This window comes from Theropithecus gelada, chromosome X (assembly GCF_003255815.1).
Source record: "Theropithecus gelada isolate Dixy chromosome X, Tgel_1.0, whole genome shotgun sequence".
NCBI lineage: Eukaryota > Metazoa > Chordata > Mammalia > Primates > Cercopithecidae > Theropithecus > Theropithecus gelada.
The window spans coordinates 121,135,787-121,157,877 of NC_037689.1; the positions used below are offsets into that span (position 1 = coordinate 121,135,787).

The 22,091-nt window shown below is 35.3% G+C and overlaps 1 protein-coding gene across 3 annotated transcripts in view; it reads right to left on the minus strand.

Moving 5' to 3' along the window:
* Positions 1–22,091, minus strand: part of THOC2 (THO complex 2) — a 132,201-nt gene that overhangs the window by 7,545 nt on the left and 102,565 nt on the right. Inside the window, exons 23-39 of one of the 3 annotated variants that reach the window (XM_025372581.1) lie at positions 20,355–20,630; positions 19,187–19,328; positions 18,574–18,731; positions 17,210–17,338; positions 16,729–16,860; positions 16,454–16,638; positions 16,311–16,376; positions 15,778–15,956; positions 15,431–15,533; positions 13,544–13,974; positions 13,289–13,347; positions 11,758–11,874; positions 6,399–6,536; positions 5,987–6,056; positions 5,747–5,904; positions 3,779–3,855; positions 3,258–3,303 (exon numbers count right to left, since the gene is read on the minus strand). In XM_025372581.1, coding sequence (XP_025228366.1) covers positions 3,276–3,303; positions 3,779–3,855; positions 5,747–5,904; positions 5,987–6,056; positions 6,399–6,536; positions 11,758–11,874; positions 13,289–13,347; positions 13,544–13,974; positions 15,431–15,533; positions 15,778–15,956; positions 16,311–16,376; positions 16,454–16,638; positions 16,729–16,860; positions 17,210–17,338; positions 18,574–18,731; positions 19,187–19,328; positions 20,355–20,630 — 2,448 coding nt within the window. In that variant the 3' untranslated portion in view covers positions 3,258–3,275. Of the gene's footprint in view, positions 1–3,257; positions 3,304–3,729; positions 3,856–5,746; positions 5,905–5,986; positions 6,057–6,398; positions 6,537–11,757; positions 11,875–13,288; positions 13,348–13,543; positions 13,975–15,430; positions 15,534–15,777; positions 15,957–16,310; positions 16,377–16,453; positions 16,639–16,728; positions 16,861–17,209; positions 17,339–18,573; positions 18,732–19,186; positions 19,329–20,354; positions 20,631–22,091 lie in introns of those variants that run through there. The other 2 variants (XM_025372584.1, XM_025372582.1) reach the window with 2 other exon arrangements.

Sequence of the window (22,091 nt, forward strand, 5' to 3'; positions counted from 1 at the left end):
AATGTGATTGTTTTAACGTTTGTGAAAATCAGGATGATACTTACAAATCAGTGTGTTATTTCTCTACCAACCCTCCTCAAGAAAACTGTTCTAAAAACAATAATGAAATCTTACAAGTAATGACATCTTTCAATCATGGAAATATGACATATGTAAGAGCTATCCTTTCTAAAGAATAGAAAATAAAAGGGGAGTGGGGGAGGGCAGCAGATTTCAAAGTAGCCTGTAAAGAGATGGTTCCAATCAGAAATGATAACATTCTAAAAGAAAAGGAAGAAAAACAGACCTGACCAACCCTGGAATGTATCCAAATAGAAGGCAGCAGTCAACAACCAGAAAAAGAAACTATCGGCCAGGCACGGCGGCTCATGCCTATAATCCCAGCATGTTGGGAGACCAAGTCACACAGATGGCTTGAGTCCAGGAGTTTCAGACCAGCCTGGGCAACATGGCGAAACCCCATCTATACTTATAATTTTTTTTTTTTTTTTAAATAAACTATCGGCCGGGTACAGTGGGTCACGTTTGTAATGCCAGCACTTTGGGAGGCTGAGGCAGGTGGATCACCTGAGGTCAGGAGTTCGAGACCGGCCTGGCCAACCTGGCTAAACCCTGTCTCTACTAAAAATACAAAAATTAGTCAGGCATGGTGGCGTGTGCCTATAGTCCCAGCTACCAGGGAGGCTGAGGCAGGAGAATTGTTTGAACCCAAGAGGGAGAGATTGTAGTGAGCCAAGACTGCATGCACCACTGCACTCCAGCCTGGGTGACAGACCGAGACTCCATCTCAAAAAAAAAAGAAAAAGAAAAAGAAACTATCAGCCAGATGGCCCAGCACAGTGGCTCACACCTGTAATCCCAGCACTTTGGGAGGCCAAGGCAGGTGGATCACCTGAGGTCAGGAGTTCAAGACCAGCCTGCCCAACATGGTAAAACCCTGTCTCTACTAAAAACACAAAAATTAGACAGGCATGGTGGTGCATGCCTGTAATCCCAGCTACTCAGGAGGATGAGGCAGGAGAATCTCTTGAACCCGGAAGGCGGAAGTTGCAGTGAGCCAAGATCGCACCATTACACTCCAGCCTGGTCAAAACAGCACGACTTCTTTGTCTCAAAAAAAAAAAAAAGAAACTATCAACCAGAGTCTCACAGAATTAAGAGTCTACCCAAGAAGAAAGTATCATACAAAGTTGTCAATGAGGAATTCAACAGGATGGACATCCAGCTAGATGTACTTTTAAAAGAACATCTGAATCTAGAAGCTTTGCTATAAGACCACAAGCCAAATATCTAACCCTGACCAGTTTTGTTATCCCTTTGTTCCTAAGAGATTATACAGAGGAGTAAAATACAAATTCATGGTCAGTGTAAGAAAAACTCAAATCTGTAGCATAACCTTCACATACAAAAAAATAATATTTAGGTACTGAGTAAAGAGAGATATATAAAATGACTGTGAAAGTTGTCAGTGACAATGGCTGGCTCACTCCTCATGAAGATATGAAAGGTGGGCTTTTTGTTTTTCTTTTAATAGGGAGACCACATGTGACAGCAAAATGCCAGATTAAAAGAAAGGTTAAAATGAGGATTAAGAGTTTATGGCTCACCAGAGAAGATAGTTGTCAAGGTTGGAATGGGGGTAGGAGCAGCTAGAATTCAAGAATTAGCAGTAATATTTCCTTTTAAATCTATTAAATTCTAAATGTTCTTTTTTAACTCTCATTTACCCTACTTGACCCTACTCTACTTACATAACAAGCACCAAAAAAGCAGGAAAAGCACACCATTCATCATGTGTTGACTATATGGCAACCTCTCAAATCCCTGCTTTGCAGCCAAAATAAAGATGACAAAATCCATACCTTTAAGCCCATACCCTTATACAGAACTGGCTCTCAGACATTTCTCACTTATAATTTAAACACTGGTAAATAGCCTTGCTTATCTATCTGGTCTCATAAAAGATTAGAAGCATCCAATAATATTAGGGGGGAGGTATAGACAAGCAAGTATACTTAATATATTAAGGAGGTATAGACAAGCAAGTATACTTAATATATTAAGAAATGATAGCTAACATGGAAACAAGAGTCGGCCGGGCACGGTAGCTCACACCTGTAATCCCAGCACTTTGGAAGGCTGAGGCAGGTGGATCACGAGGTCAAGAGTTCAAGACCAGCCTGGCCAACATGGTTAAACCCCATCTCTACTAAAAATACAAAAATTAGCCGGGCGCGGTGGCAGGCACCTCTAATCCCGGCTACTCAGGAGGCTGAGGCAGGAGAATCGCTTGAACCTGGGTGGCAGAGGTTTCAGTGAGCTGAGATCGCACCACTGCACTCCAGCCTGGGAGACAGAGTGAGACTCCGTCTCAATCAATCAATCAATCAATCATATAAATAAATAAATAAAGGCAGAATCAACAGCCTCAAAATACAGCTGTCTGGAACCATTACATTTAGGGGGCAAATTGTCCTACGTACTTCAATAATACCAAGGTATCACCAAACAGTAACTATTCAGATTATCTTAAGTGCTCAAAAAAGGCAATATTAGGGTCTGAACACTGTATCCACTGTGATGGAAATACAATTTATTTAAGATGGGTAAAATACTTTTTAAATCTCACATAAATCATAAGTGCATTACCTAAAAAAAAAAAGTTACACATCGTAGATTCCAGAACTAAAAACACAGACCATATTTTCTGTTGCAAAACATGGGCAGTGGTTAAAAAAAAAAAAACAAGGCACAAAAACTTAAAAATCTTTGGATAACACATCAGCATGAGAAAGCAAAAGGAACAGAAAACACTAAAGGATAGAAAGACCGAGGTTTGAGTGTTGGCTCTGTTGACTAATATCTTTATAACCCTCTTCAACTTAACCTCTCAGAGTCTGTTTCTTCACCTGTAAAATGCAGATACCACCACCATCATTTACAAGGCTATAAGGACTTTAAAAACATAATTAATTATCCAGAGAAGATGGGAATAAGTGGTGAAGATAAAGCCAGATGTTCTTAAATATATCTTGGTGCTTTAAAAAAATGTGTGGCTAATCAGCAAGCTTAAAATGAAAACAGCTTAAAAATAACTCTGAATCTTGTTTTGCTTCTATACCCAAAGACTTGGTCATTATATGTAGGTGAAAAAATCAAGTAGTTGTAGCTTGTAAAATGCATCTAGTTTTTCAACACTGTCAGACCTCGTTTTATGTTTCTATCATTAAATGAAAAGGTGGTGAGAGAACACTCACCTTGATGGAAAGTCTTTATTATCTGTGCTTGTCCGAGGACTTATGAGTAGATGACAAATTAAGGGAAAACAACTTTTGGGAATGGCGGAAAGAAGAACATCTCCCCTTTTAGTACAGCACCTCAGCTTGCAGGCCTATATGGGCTCTGACCAGTCTGGTAGCCTCAAACTCTGCCAGCTCTGCTTGTCTGCCTCATCATTTTGCCCTTCTATTCCCAATGTCCCCGGCCCTAGGCACTCTCTGTTCCCTTTCTTCCTCTCTGTGATAATATAACCCGAAGGACTATAAATCCCTTAGTGGCATAAAACTCAGTCACCAAAGAAGTATTTTTAAATATCAAGAACATCAAGTATCCCACTTCCAGATTTCATACATTTTGAGAGAGTTAACTGGAAAGACCATTTCAAAACTAATAAGCCCTTAAGCATTTAAACCACATACTAAAAGAGTACAATTGTAAACATGACCAGTATCAAAGCTTTCCATTATACTGACTGAAAACATCAAAATGAAAAGGATATTGTTTCTTCTCTTCCTTTCCTCCTGAACTGTCCCGTTTCTCTTTCTTTTCTATCTTTTCTTTATCATGCCTGGACTCCTATAAGAAATGGTAGAATTAGTTGGGGAAGGGAAAACCAAATATAAAAGCCAGCTCAAAACCCCTTTTCATCACCCACAAGCTATAATTTGTCTTCAAAAACTTACTTAATATGACACCAAAAGCATAAGCAACAAAAGGAAAAAAATAGATACATTGAACTTCACCAAAAGTAAAAATATTCATTCATCAAAGAACACTATCAAGAAAGTGAAAAGACAACCTATAGAACTGGAGAAAAAATTTGCAAATCACATATCTCATAAGGATCTAGTATCCAAAATATATAAAGAACTCTTACAGCTGAGCAACAAAAACACAAACCCTCTAAATAAAAAATGGTCAAGGTATCTGAACAGATTTCTTGAAACATAAACAAATGGCCAATAAGCACATGAAAATATGTTCAACATCATTAGTTATTAAGAAAATGCAAATCAAAACCACAATGAGACACCACTTCGCACTTACTGGAATGGCTATAATAAAAAAACAAAAACAGAAAATAACCAGTGTTGACAAGGATGTAGAGAAATCTGCACCCTCATACTTTGCTGGTAGAAATGTAAACTGTACAGCCACTGTCTAAAAGAGTTTGGTGGTTCCTCAAAAGTTAAACATAGAATTACCATATAACCCAGAAATTCCATTCTTGGGCATGTACCCAAAATAATTAAAAACAGGTGTTTGAACAAATACTTATAGCCCCACACAAATGTTCACAGCAGCACTACTGAATAGCCAAAACGTGGAAACAACTCAAAAGTCTATCAACTGACAAATGGATAAATAAATGTGGTATATTCATATAATGAAATATTACTTGGCTATAAAAAGAAATGAAGTAAATGACACATGCTACAACATGGAAGAACTTCAAAAAAACATTATGCTAAATGAAAGACATCAGACACAAAAGGCTACATTATTGTACTATTTCATTTATATAAAATATTCAGAATGAGTGAATCCATAAAGAAAATAGATTTATGGTTCCCAGGGGCTGAGGAGAAGGGGAAAATGGGAGTGACTGTTTAAATGGGTATAGAGTTTTCTCTTGGAGGTGGTAAAAATGTTTTGGAACTAGGTAGAGATGATTACACAATACTGTAAATGTACTAAATGTCACTTAAATGTATACCTTTAAAATGATTAATTTTATGTTATTTGAATTTTACCTCAATTAAAAAACACCTAAAAGAACAGCCTATCTTTTAAAGCATAGAATTAAAATGTTCCTTATATAATTTTCTAAAGCTGTTTTTATGAACTATGAATAAAAGGCATATATTTTCAATATATATAACAATGTTTTATAAACAATTTATACTTTAGTAATGGTTTGCTTATTACTTTATGGCAGATGCATGAGATTCATTTTAAATGTCAACCATTAATATGTAACAGAATGTATCTTATACTCAATTTTTAAATCAAATACAAGTTTCAAACAAATGAGTTTATTAGGAGAAAATGTTACAAAAATGTTTCAAATCACAATCAAGACTTTTTGACGCTATGATGGTCAGAGAGAATACACGTGACCGTATTTTAATCTCAGGAATAAAGAGAAACTAAAAGCAAAGAGTTGGTGGAGAAAAAAGAAAATGCAAAGAACAGCTGAAACTCAATCAACAGAAGTAGGTGGGAATGGAATGGAGAGGGGAAAGGAATCTCAGAGGTATACTAACTCTACCCTCCTAGTAATCTGGGACTGAACTGACTCAAATTCCCCAAACACATAACCTGCCCTCCCTCAATACCTCTTCTTCCCACCCCTAAATAATGAACAAAAGACTGTATGACTAGGAAAAAAATTCAATATTTGCTAAATTTTCAGAGTTGATTTTTTTAAGATAAAGCATATTATTCCTTTATTTTCCTAATTTACCTTTTTGCCACCGGAGGAGATTTTATCCATCTTCTCAGATTTAAATGAATCACTGCCTTTTTCTTTGCCTGAAGATTTTGACTTATTTTTTTCCTTGTCTTTCTCATTTGGATAAGGAGATTCACAAGGACTTTCACTTTTATGTTTTGAAACCCCCACTAAAATTACAAAAGAAAATCATGAAAGCCTTTTCCAATTCACTTCGATGATACCTTCAAAGATATGAATAAGTCTACCTACTTGTTCCATTCTCCTCTTTACGTCGCTTGGTTAAGTCCGGTGGCACTTCACGGTCGTTGTTTGAGTGATCCTAGAACCAAGAATTGTGAACTACATTGACCAAGGGCTTTTGTTTTTGTTTTAAAATATTACTTTTATATGAGAAGGGCACAGCTAACTAGCAATGGAGAATATTTGCAGTAGTTTCACACACTTGATAAAAATGGCATGAAAGACAAGCAGAGCTGATAGAGATTATTAGGCTGAAGATCCTTATTAATGTAGAAGATGCAAATACTTCGGGGTAAAAATATCAATAAAATCATGAAAAAACAGACAACTATGGAACAAACTAGTATTTTTTAAAAGGCAACATACACACTGGTGTACATGACAATGAGCTTTCCAAACTAGTTTAAAAAAAATTACAAACCCTTTTCCGCTCTTTCCTGTCCTTTTCATCTTTTTTCTCTCTTTCTCTGGATCTTTCCCTTGACTTGTCCAAATCTTTCTTGTCCATTTCTCTCTCCTTACTCTTGGACAGTGGTGGAGGAGTATGATTAATGTAGAGCTGTTAAATCAAGGCAATATTACTAAAGATTATTAGTTTTCCAGTATTGGCATCATTTGTTTGTTTATTAAATGAAACACAATTGGGAATTATACCCAAAGTCAAAACTGGTCAGCTATCTGGATTACAAGAGGTAAAATAAAAGGGCATGGCACAAATTATACAAAGCCTTCAATTCTTGGCCTTATAAAAATTACCATTTAAACTCCATCAGTTCATTTGTGCCTCAACTGAGACTCATTAGTAAATTCACAAACTAGAGTATTCCTTATAGCTCTATTGTAAAGACCTATAACCACCATTACAAGAGTCCATATATGAACAATAGTGACTGGACTTTCTCTATTGTCAAAAAAAAAAAAAAGAAAGAAAGAAAAACACCTCTACACAATCATGAAAATTTTAAATAGTCTTACCATCCACTGACAGGAAGTCAATAATGGCAATGGGCAAAAGTATAAATATAAAACCTAGCCATGATTTTGCTAATAATTCTTTTCTGCCTCAGTGTGAACCATGCAAAGATTATCCCAAATTATTTTTACAAATGTAAAGGCTGCGTGTTCTGTACTGCTGAAAGCACTCCAATTTCTATCAAAATAATCACAATTAACTGTGAAATTTGTCCTCCTGGTTCTAAATACCTCAAAAAGCCATCTAGTCAGCTGAGGATGATTAAACAATTCAAAAGACTAAAAAATAATGAACCAATATTCTCCTCTGCCTATCCTTTCTCTGCCGAAAGGACTATATGCAATAAAACAGCCAATCATCAAGGGTATTCTAACTAAATAATTAAGAGATAACCCTTCTTAGGTGAGTTGTAAATATGGAAATATGCTGTAACATAAAATATTTAGGAAGTAGTCAGGAAATAATCAGACACCTAACCTTATGGCATTTATATCTGTGCTACAAGCCTATGTTTAATTTAAGACATTAAAAGTATTATGCAGCAGAATACTGAATATAACTCATTACACAACTATACAATGCTAGATATACCTTAGGAACAAATAGAATAGTTAGTCAAAAGTCAAATATTTTTACATGAAGAAATCCTTTGGTATTCAAAGGAATACATGAAAAATGAAGACCATCAGTTTGATAAACACTTATTTTTTAACACCACCAAACATTTTCAATTCAGTTGGCTCAGAAATACTGCCATAGCAATGCAGAAGTAGATTCTTTAAAATTTCAATGTTTAAAAGTTGATAAACTGAAATAGACAAAATGCTTATTAATAAAGAGCAAGAGAATGATAGTCATAAAAGCACTTATCTAAAAGATACTCTTGCTGGCTAGAATGCCTTAAATGACACCAAGATTTTTCTAATCATGAGGTTTATTCATATCTTAACATTATTTATGAAAATGATTAAGACAAAGGAAATATGACTGCAATACTCAAAGAAGACTTCTCTAAGTATTAACTTTTTCCCAATAAAAGCAAAAAAAAAAAGTTTGTAATCACAAATCCATACATACACACACACACACACACACACACATACACACAACCCTTGTTAATAATGAAGTTTTGAACTGTGCTTACTTTCTTTCTGTACTGCAAGGAATTGAGAAATTTTTCTAGAATTTCTGGCATTAATGTTCAAATACTTCATTCCTGACATAAAAAGTCACATAGCTCAACTGATACACAATCAGAAATTCTTAGTTCGGAATGCACCCAATTCAATTCCTTCTTTAGAATAGTTCTGATCACAATACTCTTTTTGCATAAAAAGAGTTTCTCATTGCCTAATGAATTAAATGCATACTCCTTAGTTTAGACATTCCAAACTCTCCACCATCTTTTCACAATTATATCCTGCTATAGTAACCCAGTGCACTCTATGCTGTGGCTATTACCACTCCCTAACATCTGTCCTTTCCAGCAGTTCTCATTACTAGAACGGTTGTTCAGTTTTATCTTAACTTCCTAAAACTCTACTTAGCCTTCAAAGATGGCTCAAAGTCATCAGTATTCAACCATTTCTCAACTCTGCAACTCACTTTCCATTATTTCATATTTACTTTTTTTATGACAAGTGCTCCCTATTAACTTCATGTCACACATTTTTGTCCATAACAGTTTCCAGTTTGGTAGGAGAGCTAAGGCGCCTTTCTACTTTTACATACTTCCTAGTACCTTGTACACACAGTGAGTACTCATAAGTTTGACAAATAAAATTAAGGATTCATTAAATGGATTTGTATGTAGCATGGCTGGGTTTTGTTCTTGATTGGCTTTTATTCTTGACATTGGGATCATTAAGGTCCAAAAAAGAATTTGACTGATTTTCAAAATCTGTTTCAGAAAACACTGCTCCATTGACTTTATTAAAGCTTCACTATATTACATAAAGATGGCCTCACTTTTAGGCTTGGGTTTGGCTGTAAATCCTCATTTTAAGATGGTGAGCAAATTAAAAGCTAAATTCTCTCTTGAGGTGGTTACTGATGCCCTCCTAAATTACAGAAGGGCTGCTTAGTGGAACTTGCTTTTTTTTTTTTTTTTTTTTTTTTTTTACCCTTTCTTCATCAAAAGTAGCTGCTAGAATTGCTACATCAAAACACAATTGATCAAAACTAGAAATACACTATTTGAAAATTAGGGGTAAAGGGTAAACTGACAGAAGAGATTTGGATACTAAGCTAGATTTTTCTTCTTTTAGCTAATCTCATTTGAAAACCTAAAATCCAAGTATTGCTTTTACCACAAATTAGAAAGTAAAAATAGCAAATAAATAATAAAGAGAATCCCACAGACAAAGCATAACTAAAAAGTCAAACTAAAGCGGGGAGAGAATCTTATAGGTACAAGTGACAAGATAACATGAAAATAGATGCATATCTTCCAAACCCTCTAGAAAGTAAAAGCTACCTCAGAAACAGGCTAAAGACCAATGAATTTGTTTTTCTAAGACATTCATATACTATTAAACTTTCTAGACACATAAAAATGCAACATCAGCTACTATGCAAACCAGTACTTTGCATGCTTTACCAAAGTGCAAAGGCTTAAGAAATCACTTCAAATATTAATTGAATACCTAAACTTACTGCCAGGCACCATGCTAAGCACTAAATATCTGAAAAGTAGTAGAAGTCACATAATTTTTAGAAGCATATGTATATGCCATTTTCAAATTTTTCTGGTTGCATGTGGAATAAATCTATTAAATTTTAAAGGCCCACAAAACACCATTTTTTAAAAGGGGGGATGTGGGAGATTGAGCTAAATCACTGTAATTTTTAAAAACCAAGGCAAACACACTAAAGGAGCTAGAAAAACCCTTTCAACTATTGTTGAAATGGGTGGTGCTAGGAATCAAGGAACCTTAATTTTAGTTCATGTTTTGATACTAACAAATTGTATGTAACTGGGAAAGCTAAAGAACTTTTAGTCTCTCATTTGTCAAAAAGACACTATCCACCTGCCCTGTCTACCTCACAACACTGTTAAGAGCATGAAATGAGACAGTACATATTTTCAAAAGGCCTTTTCACAAATGTGAGGAACTATCATCGGTTAGAAAATTCAGTTAATTTTAAAAGCAGGTTACAAACTGCTTCAAAGTATGTTTCAGTAAACAAATATTCAGAAGGTAACACTGTTAGCCCATTAATTTAACATAGCCCATACAAGCCACTGATGGTTAAGACTGACATAAACAATTTGAAACTGGTTATAAAAACCTACTATATTGCAGTATGTATTTAAGTTAGCCAACAAAAACTTTACATTAAATGAAAGTTCTATAGATATCAAAATTGAAATGGAATATAAATTAAGTTTTCCAAAACTAACCTAAATAGGAACATCATTTTAAATAATAATTCCATGTAATAAAAAATAGCAATATATAATTCCAACCTGATATCAACATTTTTGTAACTCCTACTAGGTATGGAGAACTCTGTTAGTATTGTGACGTTATGGCTAACATCAAAAAAACAAAAATACGTTGGACGTTTAGAATTTTCAAAAATAATGTCATTAAGTTGATGTTGTGTCTAATGTGTTATTTTGACTTGTTCTTCAATAGCATATTACAGAATAATCCCAATATCTACTTCAAATAAAACATTCATTCAAATCAGAAAAAAAAAAAAAAAAAACTAACTAAATGGAAGTCCTCCTGGGATAGCTGAGACTTTTGATTAATACAGTATATTCTAAAAAACAATGCTACAACTTTAGGACACAGGTACACTGGCTAATATAAACTTAAAAATTAGTGCTTATTTCCCCAATATCCACAGACATTTCATTATAAATCTATACATCTAAAAGCAGTTAGTAATGTCAACTGGCTCTGTTTCAAAATTTCATTTGGTCCACCAGTAAAGAAATCAAGCTTAGCTGATTTCTATTTTAATCATGGTAAGCAATATTTATGCTGAAAAATAGGCTTTATTCTGCTAAGCAGATTCATTTGCTTATAGCTTGTAAGAGGAGGCAAAGTAGAAAATCAAAGAAGGATACACGTTTTATAACAAAGACAAAACAACATGAACAATGGACAATTCAAGTACACTGAAATAAACTCTGTAATAAGATACATAAACTGCACACTATTTTTAGTAGCAGAATACTCAAGAAAGTAGAATAGGTAAGAATCAATACTGACATGTAAATGCAACCACCGAGTATTCCCCTCCAGGGGAATGATTCTTTCACATTAACTGTATCTCCTGATATTGTGCTACAACTACCAAAAAGGTACCTCAGCAGAGGATATATAAAGAATTTTTATAGATTGAGATGAGTTCCATTTTTAAAACAGATATGTGAATGCATCAAATTTATTTTTTGGTATTTTGGGTTGTCTAAACAGTCAGACAGCCTTGCAGATTTATTTTGAAAAATTAAATAAACCCAAAACAATCCAATAACCTCTTCCCTGAATGTTAAACTTATTTCCAGATTTTGAAGCATAAAAGGAGGATGTATAACACAGCAAGCAAGGAGAGATGATAGAAATGTTGCTACATTACACACATTTTATAACAATCTCATTAAAAGGGATCATTGTCGTCTGTTGTTTCAGTTTTAACATTTAATATTTTTGAAGGTTATTCAATGTAAGCAGAGTACTTTATCCCACTGATTTCAGCTTACTGAATGTGCTAGATGTGAGGACATCTACTAAATAAAATAAGTAAAGAACATTTGGTTTACTTAGGCATGATGAGTTTAAAAGACTCAAACCTTTGCTGAAGATTCCTTGAGTTCGATGAGACTGTCCTGTAGAAAATGAATGGAGATGACAGGTGAGCTGGCATAGTTCTCAGAACCCAGAGGAACTTTGGGAAGTATGGCTGTAACCTGGAAATAAACCAGCTACTTCTTGTGAGGATAAATTTCATGATGTCATTATCAATATGAATATCAACAATAAAAAAAATGTAATGGAATTGTAATGTTAAAAACTAAATTAAATGTACGCAATGTAAGAAATAAAAATCTTTCTCTGCTCAGAATTTAAAAATAAATGTCAATGCCACATTTTTCATATCTCTCTACTTAAGCTATATGTAACGTAAGAGGTTTAAGAAAGCAAAACAGTTTTTTCTCCACAAAAAATTTAAAATACTGGAAGTCACTGTGGAAGAACAACATTGCCTTATACTTTTCATAGTTTTTCTTTAATTGGGAGGATTCACATTTTACTTTACTTGTAACTCTAATATAAATATATATATTTTAAATCCTAGCTGGAAAATTCAGTGGCATTGTATTAACAAGAAAACAAAATATATAAGAGTAATCACTTCTTTTTTTTTTTTTTTTTTTTTTTGCAAAGTGCCTATCATGGTGAATCTCAAATCTCCCACACACAAAGAAATCATTAAAAAAAAAAAAAAAAGAAAAAGAAATCAACTACGATATTCCACCACAGTGCTCTTGATGAAGAATTAATAACTTACAGTTTTTTAAAAGTTCAACGTACTGCAAATTCAAAGATTCCATGAAATTAGATGACTTTAGAATTAAAATTAAATATGGAGCAAGGAATGGCTACCCTGAGTCTTCAAGAAGGCTACACCCACGATTTTGTGCTGCAGTTGAATGCCTGGGGTTTCTCTTTGCTGGGTGGTAGGATTGGATGCCACATCTGCTTTTATCGTAACGCAAGGTTCAACTTGTTGGGAACCCATTGGGTATAAACAAACCTCCAAGGGAAGATAAACAGAAGCTGCATGCTCACTGAATATACACAACTACAGGAGAACTGATCACCAAGGAGACTTTAAAATGGAACTCCTTTCAAGACTCCTTCTTAGAAGGCACACATCGGTATGATGCTCATCAAGAAGCTTGAATTCAGAGGTAACTTGTTTATCCTGTATCATCCAGGAAGTCTTCAGTGCTATATATTCTTCAATATGCTGAAAAATAGGCTTCATTCTGCTGAAAAGATTCGTTTGCTTGTAGCTACCATTGCACTCCAAAAAAGACTGCTTAAAGCAGCTGAGGCACTTCTGGGTAAAATTTCTCTTGCACTTTGAAACACTACAAAATTAGTGCTAAGTCCTTGAAGTTTTAACATTTTTATAATAAAAATACTCAATAGAAAAAAAATCAGTCCACCAATATAGAAAAATTCATTTTCTAATGCAATATAAAACCTCCAGTGGCTCCAGTGAATGCTTGGCATAAGACTTGAAGGAAGTCAGGACACTGGTATTCCAAACAGGTGAGCCTAACATGGACGCTGCCTTCCTCAGGCTATACTAACCTTTACTGTGGAGGAATGTGATGGAGAAGGGTGGGTATCAATTTTGCGGCGTTTTTGTTCTGTTAAGACAAAAAGAAATAGTCAGAATAAGGTATATTTCTAGTTTTCCAAACACTTTAAAAAAAAAAAAAAATTTGCATGGCAATCAAGTTCCCCTAGCAAAATCCCTATATAACCTGCCAAAACAAGGAGACAATAACCAACTATACATTAAAATAACAAAAGGTAAGAACATATAAAGAAAGGTAAACTTGCCCCTTTCAGGCTCTGGAATATCTGATCGGGGAACAGGTGATTTCAAGGACCCAGAAACTGGCGTTTTTTCTCCTCCTTTAACATTTTCCTTTGATTTCATTTCCTTTGCTATATCTCTTTCTCTGGATGGCTCCTTCTCTCTTTCCCTTTCTTGAGTTGATTTTGATTCTGCGTTGGGGACAGTGGTCTTAAATTTCTCATCTTTAGCTTTTTCTTCCTTCTTGAATTTTTCTTTCTCTTTGTCAGACTTTGGCGTTCTTTCCTTGGTCTCTCTTGCTTTTTCATCTTTATTTGGCCGCTCTTCCTTTGGTTTTTCTTTACCATCTTTACCAAGTACCCTGGCCTCTGGAGTAGTAGCTGGAGTCTTTTCTTTTTTCTCTTTTTCTTTCTCTTTCCCTTTTTCTTTGTCATTTTCTTTAACAGCTTTGTTGCTTTAGAACAAAAACATGGGATTTTAACACAAATAATCATAAAATGTATCCCTTGTCTGATATATGATAAAATATATCATAAAGGGTTTCTGACTAACTTCAAAAATATTAGAACTAAGGGCGAGTCCTTCAAAAACTAAAGGACAACTTTAAGACAAGTAAAAAGGAAGAAGTAATGGTCGGGTGCAGTGGCTCATGCCTGTAATCCCAGCACTTTGAGAGGCTGAGGAGGGTGGATCACTTGAAGTCAGGAGTTCTAGACCAGCCTGGCCAACATGGTGAAACTCCATCTCTACTAAAAATACAAAAAACTTAGCTGGGCATGGTGGTGGGCACCTGTAATCCCAGCTACTCTGGAGGCTGAGGCAAGAGAATCACTTGAACCTGGGAGGCGGAGGTTGCAGTGAGCCAGGATCACACCACTGCACTCCAGCCTGGGTGACAAAGCAAGACTCCATCTCAAAAAAAAAAAGGAAGTATTTCTTTATCCAGTAAATCATAAACAAATTCATGAATTGCAGATTTAAAAGAATTATTAGCTGGGTGCGGTGGCCCACACCTATAATCCAGCACTTTGGGAGGTCAAGGCAGGCAGATCACATGAGGTCAGGAGTTTGAGACCAGTCTGATCAACATGGCAAAACCCCGTCTACTAAAAATGCACAAAAACTTAGCCAGGTGTGGTGACACACGCTTGTAATCCTAGCTACTAGGGAAGCTGAGGCACAAGAATTGCTTCAACCCAGGAGGCAGAGGTTGCAGTGAGACGAGATCACGCCACTACACTCCAGCCTGGGTGATGGAAAGAGACTCTGTCTCAAAAAAATAAAAAAATAATTATTAAAATCATCTCAGGTTCTTTTTTGGCATACATGTATAACCTATGAGAATAAACGGTAAAAACCAAAAATATATCCCACAAACCAACCAAGGGAACTACTATCAGGAAATGGATTACTTAGCTGGATGGATCACTACTTAAATTAGTGTAGGCTTTTCTTATGTCTGTCCTTACTCAGATTGTTCACAGCAATCACTCTAACCTAAACTATTTTTTTTAACTTCATACCTACATTCCCCTGAGTATCCCAGCAGGAGAAACAAAGTTGTTATACAAGCATAATTCTACAAAACATAATTAGGATGTAAAGCATATCAGCAAAATAGGGTACATAAAAAATTTCAAAGTCCAACATAAATGACTTTTCACATTACTCAACAACCACTCCCCTTCTACTCATGAGGATTCATATAAGAAATTAGAATTATGAGGGCCAGGTGCAATGGCTCATGCCTCTAATCCCGGCAGTGTGGAAAGCCAAGGCTGGTGGATTGCTTGAGGCCATAAGTTCGAGACCAGCCTGGGCAACACTGCAAGACCCCATTTCAAAAAAAATACATAAATATCATTTTTAAAAAGAATTTAGAATTATGACACATGGCACAGTGTTCCTACCTGTTAGAGCCACTATTTCCATTGCTTGAATTCCCTTTAGGTGTGGTGCTAGAAGCTTTATTAACAGCTTTCACACCACACTGAGATCTCTCCCTTGATTTATCTGAAATAAAAGTAAGGTTTTATTTAACAAGCCCCTAAATGTAAATAAGCTACAATTTCACAGCAAAATGATTAGAGAATAATTAGAAAGAAACAGCAGGCTCATTACTTCTTAACGTTTATATACTCCTATCTAGGGAATAAAAAGTAATACTAAGCCAGCATTGTACTAATTCTGTGATATTAAACATTTTACTTTGTTGAAATAAAATATATTACTTATAAGTTTCTACAAATAAGCATACCAGTCTCCTCAGTACTGCTTTCATCCGATTTAGATGCACTTCCTATTGATGATGAAGAAGGCCCACCACCAGGCCCATTTTGCACACTGGCAACTGCATTCCTCGGAGGGGGGTCTTTGTGATGAAACTCATTTTCAGGTATCATGTATGACTTTCTACTTTTCAACTGCCCAGAGTAGCTGAAAGTCGCACAAAGTGTTTAAATATACAAACACAAATCAAAAAACATAAACATGAGGTTTTTAAGAATTAGCAAGTTATTCATCCTACTATGTAGTTCTAGAGAATTAAAAAAATACCAATTTTTAATAAGTTCTTGAAGGTTTTTATAGAATGCCCAACTTTCTTAAAAATTACGATTTCACTATAAACTAATCCTTAAACTAAGATGGCTTTTTTCTTTTACTCTTGAAGATCTGTTAACTATGATGATAAAATTATATTTCCTCCCAATCAAGAAATATTATATATGACTTTTGAAACTATCATCCAGTATAGACCGGAAGTTGATAATCAGAAGTGGTAACTCTCACCAGCCTGTGGGAACATGATCGCATAATCTCCCATAATCTCCTGAAGGCAGAAGATAAACTTCAACACTGTAAAACATTTTAAAGTCTTCAGAATCCTTCTGTCATCTAGTCTTGTAAATCACATTAAAATATAATTTTGTTACCCCATAGCCAATGCATATAGATCTGGCCTCTTCTCTTTTTCTTCTTGGCAGATTTTGTGTACTCTTCTTTCCAAAGCTTGACCCAGATTCAAAACTTTTGGGTACCAAGGAAGTATTTTTGTTAGCACAATCAAGATATTCCTGATGTGAGTATATTCGCCTGTTTCAAGGCAATGTACCGATGCCTACAACAAACATTTTCAGATCCATTATTATAAAAGTACAAGTATAAAGAGAAAAATCTGCCTTTGAAAAACCCAATTTTTTTTTTTTACCTTGGTTAGTTTGTAATGCCATTTATGTACAACATGTCGAAAATTTTCATAGTCTAATTGATCAGCCTTATTTCCACCATCAAAACCAGTTGCCCGTAATATGGTAAGGAATCCTGGATAGTTTCCACATTCCTAAGGAAACAATGTTTGTCACTTTTAAGGAAAAATTATGATCCACAAAATCACAGAAACTGAAACTTAAGTAGACTAGATCAATGTTTCCATATAAAACCATCATGCATATTTTGATAAGTAGTCACAAAAAGTTCAACTTATACAAAGATATTAATTTGGAACGTCAGTTTGAGAGAGAATAAAAAACTATACAGAACTTTTTAATAATGAATTAATTGTGCTTATAAACACGGTTTTACAACTGAATCTTAAACTCAGCTTCTCTTTTAAAACTCAACAATCTAGACATTAATGGATGTGGTCATTATATACATGGGTAAAATATAAGGGTTTTTATTAATCATACCTTTTCATATGTGGCTCTATCACTGTGCCACCTGGTCACAGTCTCTAACATGCAGCACAGAAACCTTCCATATCGACTGGCTTCATTTTCAGTACAGCTTGCAACTGTGTAAATTATGTCAGAGAAAACCTACAGGAAAAAAATGTTTAAAAAATATAAACAAATCAAGGTCAAAATCATTTAAAAATATTGGAAGATTCTCTTATAGCAAGTCATAATAAACAGGTAAGCTTAGTCGAAATGTATATTCCCTTTATATAATGACACTGCAGAGACCTTTGGAGATTTTGGCTTTTGTGGGGAAATAGTGAATTCATAAAACAACCACCCAAAACAAGAACTTTTATATAGAAAGCTGATTTACAGTGACAGGGGGAAAAAAAAAAAAAACTGTCATTATTATTACATAATAGTTTTTTTTAATTACATAATAGTTTCTTAACTACTTAGCCATACATATTACTGGGTTTATGGGGAGAGTAAACAGAGGAGATGCTAATAGAAATTTAAAATAGGCAGCTGACATGCTGGAACAAACATTATGTTTTGTGGGGGTTTTTTTGTTTGTTTGTTTTTGAGATAGAGTCTCACTCTGTCACCCAGGCTGAAGTGCCATGGTGCGATCTCGGCTCACTGCAAGCTCTGCCTCCCGGATTCACGCCATTCTCCTGCCTCAGCCTCCCGAGTAGCTGGGACAACAGGCACCCGCCACCACGCCTGGCTATTTTTTTTGTATTTTTTTAGTACAGACGGGGTTTCACCGTGTTAGCCAGGATGGTCTCAATCTCCCGACCTCGTGATCCACCCGCCTCGGACTCCCAAAGTACTGGGATTACAGGCATGAGCCACCGTGCCCGGCCACATTATGTTTTTAAACCACAAAATGTACTAATAAGAAAAAAGCTAAATGCAAAATGTAAATACGACCATACTAAAAAGTTTCCCTGCTTTTATATGTGTGTGAAGGTGTAAACTTTTGTCTTTTTTTTTTTGAGAAGTGAAGGTTAAGAATGGAGAAGAGAGTTCTACCTATTATGATACAACATGTAAACTCAAATAGTTAATAGTTTAACCTTGAGTGACTATTACATATCAGGTGCTTTTTATGTGTAGTGATTCATTTAATCCTCACAACAATCTTATGAAGCAGGTACTTATGCTTTACAGATAAGAAAACAGGCACAGAGAGGTTAAATAACTTGCCAAAGATCATACAGCTAGAAAATAGTAGATCTAGGATTCAAGTTCAGACACTTGGTTCCTGAGTTCATGCTTTTTAACCAAACACACAATAATACCTCTATAAATTATAATGTTAGCTATCTTTGTGTGAGAATTTTTTAAAGGTTGCAATAAAAACTTACTCGATCATAGCAAAGAAGTGTGGAAAAATTTGGAGTTTTCTGTTGATGTACCAATTCAACAAAACGAGCACAGTAAACGGCATCAATTGCTGAAAAAATACATCGAGGAAATATACACAGCTGTAGAAATTTTGTGATGGTCTCATTTTTGGTAGATTCTAAAAATAAAGGAAGAATATATTAAGTGGTAAACTTCTTCCTCAAGTGCCTCAAAGCCACTAAACATGACAACATATTACCTTTAGTGTAGAGAATACTATAAAACCACAAACTATTTATAGTTTGTAACCAAATGTCATGCCTGGTCATGATTATCATTTTTACTATGTGGACTTTTTTTCTATCTATGATTTCTCCAGAAATATGTTTTATACAGAAAAGTTGAATGACAAGCTGCCAATATATAGTTAAAAGTTAATTAACTTCACCAGCAAACTATATCAGTTCCTCTAGTGAACGTGAAGTTGATTCTGCATTAACAAATAACCAAAGAATGGGATAGAGAACACTGAGTTGAAATACAAACATAATACACTGTAACACCTGTAAAGTTATAATGTTTTGTTTTCTGCAATTCACCAGCATCGGGAATGTAACAATTCCAACAACTTACTTGCTAAAAGCCAGTTGTCCTTTTCCAGTTTCAATCTCTGTAGAACTCTCTGTACATGTTCCATCTGTTTCTTTTCTTCTTCAAGAAGCTTGTCCTGAAGGGCAGTACAGCGCTCCTTCTCTTTTTTCTTTTTATTTGGGGGCTACAAAGAATAAATCAGATACTTTTCTAAATATATGCACATTACCTTTCTTCTTTTAATTGAAAAGTTTAAAGAGATAAAGGCTGACAGTTTATAACTACTTTAACATGAATATAGGTCCACCTGAATGTGCTTTTATCTTCATTCAACACACTCATAACACTGTCATGGCATCTTCACACACCATCAAAACAGGCTACATTTGCAACACTGATACTATCAGTCTCAGGCATGGTGTCATCTTTGACTCTTCCTTCTCCTTTATACCAAGACTGGTTTACAAGCCTTGTACACTGCCACTACCTCCATCAGTCTATGCTCTCACAATAGACTGCCTAAAAAGCCACCTAGCTGGTCTTTAGCCTAATGCTAGTCCCTTCCCCTATCAAAAGCATCTTTCACACTGCTGTCATGAGTAATCTGTTTTAAGTACCATTTTTTACATTACTCCCCTGCTCAGGAATCTAAAATAGCCCTCAATTTTACCAAGTCTATTTTTCTCCCTGACTTCCAATGCCCTACATAATCTGGCCCCATCATATTCATATGTATCACTAAGTACATTCACTATGTGAAAGTCAATCAGTAAACGTGATCTCCCTAAACCTCAATGTACTTCCTGTCTTTGCTGGAACCCTATGGTGACCTCCCTATCTGCTTCCATATTTCCAAACCTAATCTACCTTCAAGGCCCGTCCATTTCAAGACTCAGCTTCTCAACAGTCTTCTCCTAAAGCACTCACTTCTTGAGAACTACTGATCTTGCTATTAGAGTCACACGAATCACTTTAAGTTACCAGCATAGTCATCAGTAGAAAAGGACACTCAAATAATTTTTGATTAATCATAATCTCCACCTAGTCACCAACCTCCTGGCCCTCCACTCAGAATAACTATTAAACCCCATTTAAGAAAATATTATATAGCAACAAGATCACTGTTTTAAGGAACCAGAGCTAAAATAATTTCAAAATATAGGTGAGACCATAAAGTTATTGCACTTGAACTACTAGAACAAAAACCTACCATTTCCTGATTGTCATCAATTGCTTTCATCTGGACTTTAAGTTTATTGACTTCTCGTTCATAGCTGGTGTGTGGAACTGCAAGGTCATACATTGTCAATGACCAGAATGTGGCATAGAATTGAGGGCTGATGTCATCCCAGACTTTGGAAACATGTAAGGAGACCACTGCTTCATGGACAGGCGCCATCACCATCTCACATGATGTAATGTACTTATGAACTTTATGTTGCTGTTTACTTCCCTTTTCTGATTTTTTAAGTTCATCATACTTTGACTGTAGATAAAAAGTAAAAATACATACATACATACATACACACACAACATAATTTATAGCTTTGACTTTCATGGTATAAAAATCTATATTCCCTTCTAAAGAATCAAAAGATGACCAATCTCAAAACTGTTATAGAAATTCTAGTTTCTTACCAACAACATTTGTTTTAAGATAAATCATCTCTGGAAGATATTCCAATCTTTAGTACTGTGTGCCAACTAGGAGATAAGGGCTCTTATCTAATCTGACCTGTTGAGTAAAGTGAACAGGGTATATGCATGTCCCCCCTTCCATTCCTCCACCCTACTCCCTCTTGCTGCTGTATCAGGGATTGAACATGTAGGGTTTCCAGTCCTGCTTTTGAGATATTCAAGGGAACAAATAGAAGGTCTTAACATGAGAAAAGAGGAAGAATGGAACTAATAACAGTCAACTAGGACAGAACGTAGTATCACTACATGTAGACCCTACCAACTGTTAAAATTCGTCAATTAAAAAGCTGGATCAAGAGACTGAGGAGGGCAGATCCCTTGAGGTCAGGAGTTCAAGACCAGCCCGGCCAGCATGGCAAAACCCCATCTCTACGAAAAATTAGCCAGGTGTGGTGGCACATGCCTGTAATCCCAGCTACTTCGGAGGCTGAGGTGAGAGGATCACTTGAACCCCAGAGGCGGAAGTTGCAATGAGCTGAGATCATGCCCCTGCACTCCAGACTGGGTAACAGAAGGAGACTGTCTCAAAAAAGAAAAAGAAAAAAAAAAAAAGCTGGATCAACATTAAGAAAAGTTACAAGAAATTTGTTTTAAGACTGCTAAGTAGGGTGACCAATTGTCAGGGTTTTCTGGGGATTTGGGGGTTTCTGGGGATTTAAGACTTCAGTGCCAAAACTGGGAACATCCCAGGCAAACCGGAACCAACTGGTTACTCTATTGCTAAGCCAAATAAATTTTTCTGTGAAAAGCTTTGGTATATTGAAGTTTAAAGCATGTGAGAACTGATGCTGCAGCTTCTTTTGCTTAACTGATTTAACCTAATTTGGGGGAAAAGTCAGAAGAATGCCATATTCTTAATTTTGTAAGGAAAAAAAATTGTTAGTACAATGGGAGGGGCTGTAGAGATATGTATATGCCAAATATATTATACATATATATACACACAAAAAATATATATATATATTCTCTATATATGAAGATAACATATATGAAAATAACATACATATATATGAACATATATATACATATATATGAACACATATATATATATATATATATATGAGAGAAGATAACACAGAGTTGCTGCTATTGTTTCACATCCTTCAGTTTCTTTAGGACGAATGAGCTCTCATGCAGAAAATTTTGTTTGGGTTAGGTATCACCCTTAATACGAACCTAAAGGATGTCCTAAAACTAGTTACTTCTTTATGTTAGAAAATGACTTAAATCATTCTATTTGTGCTAAACA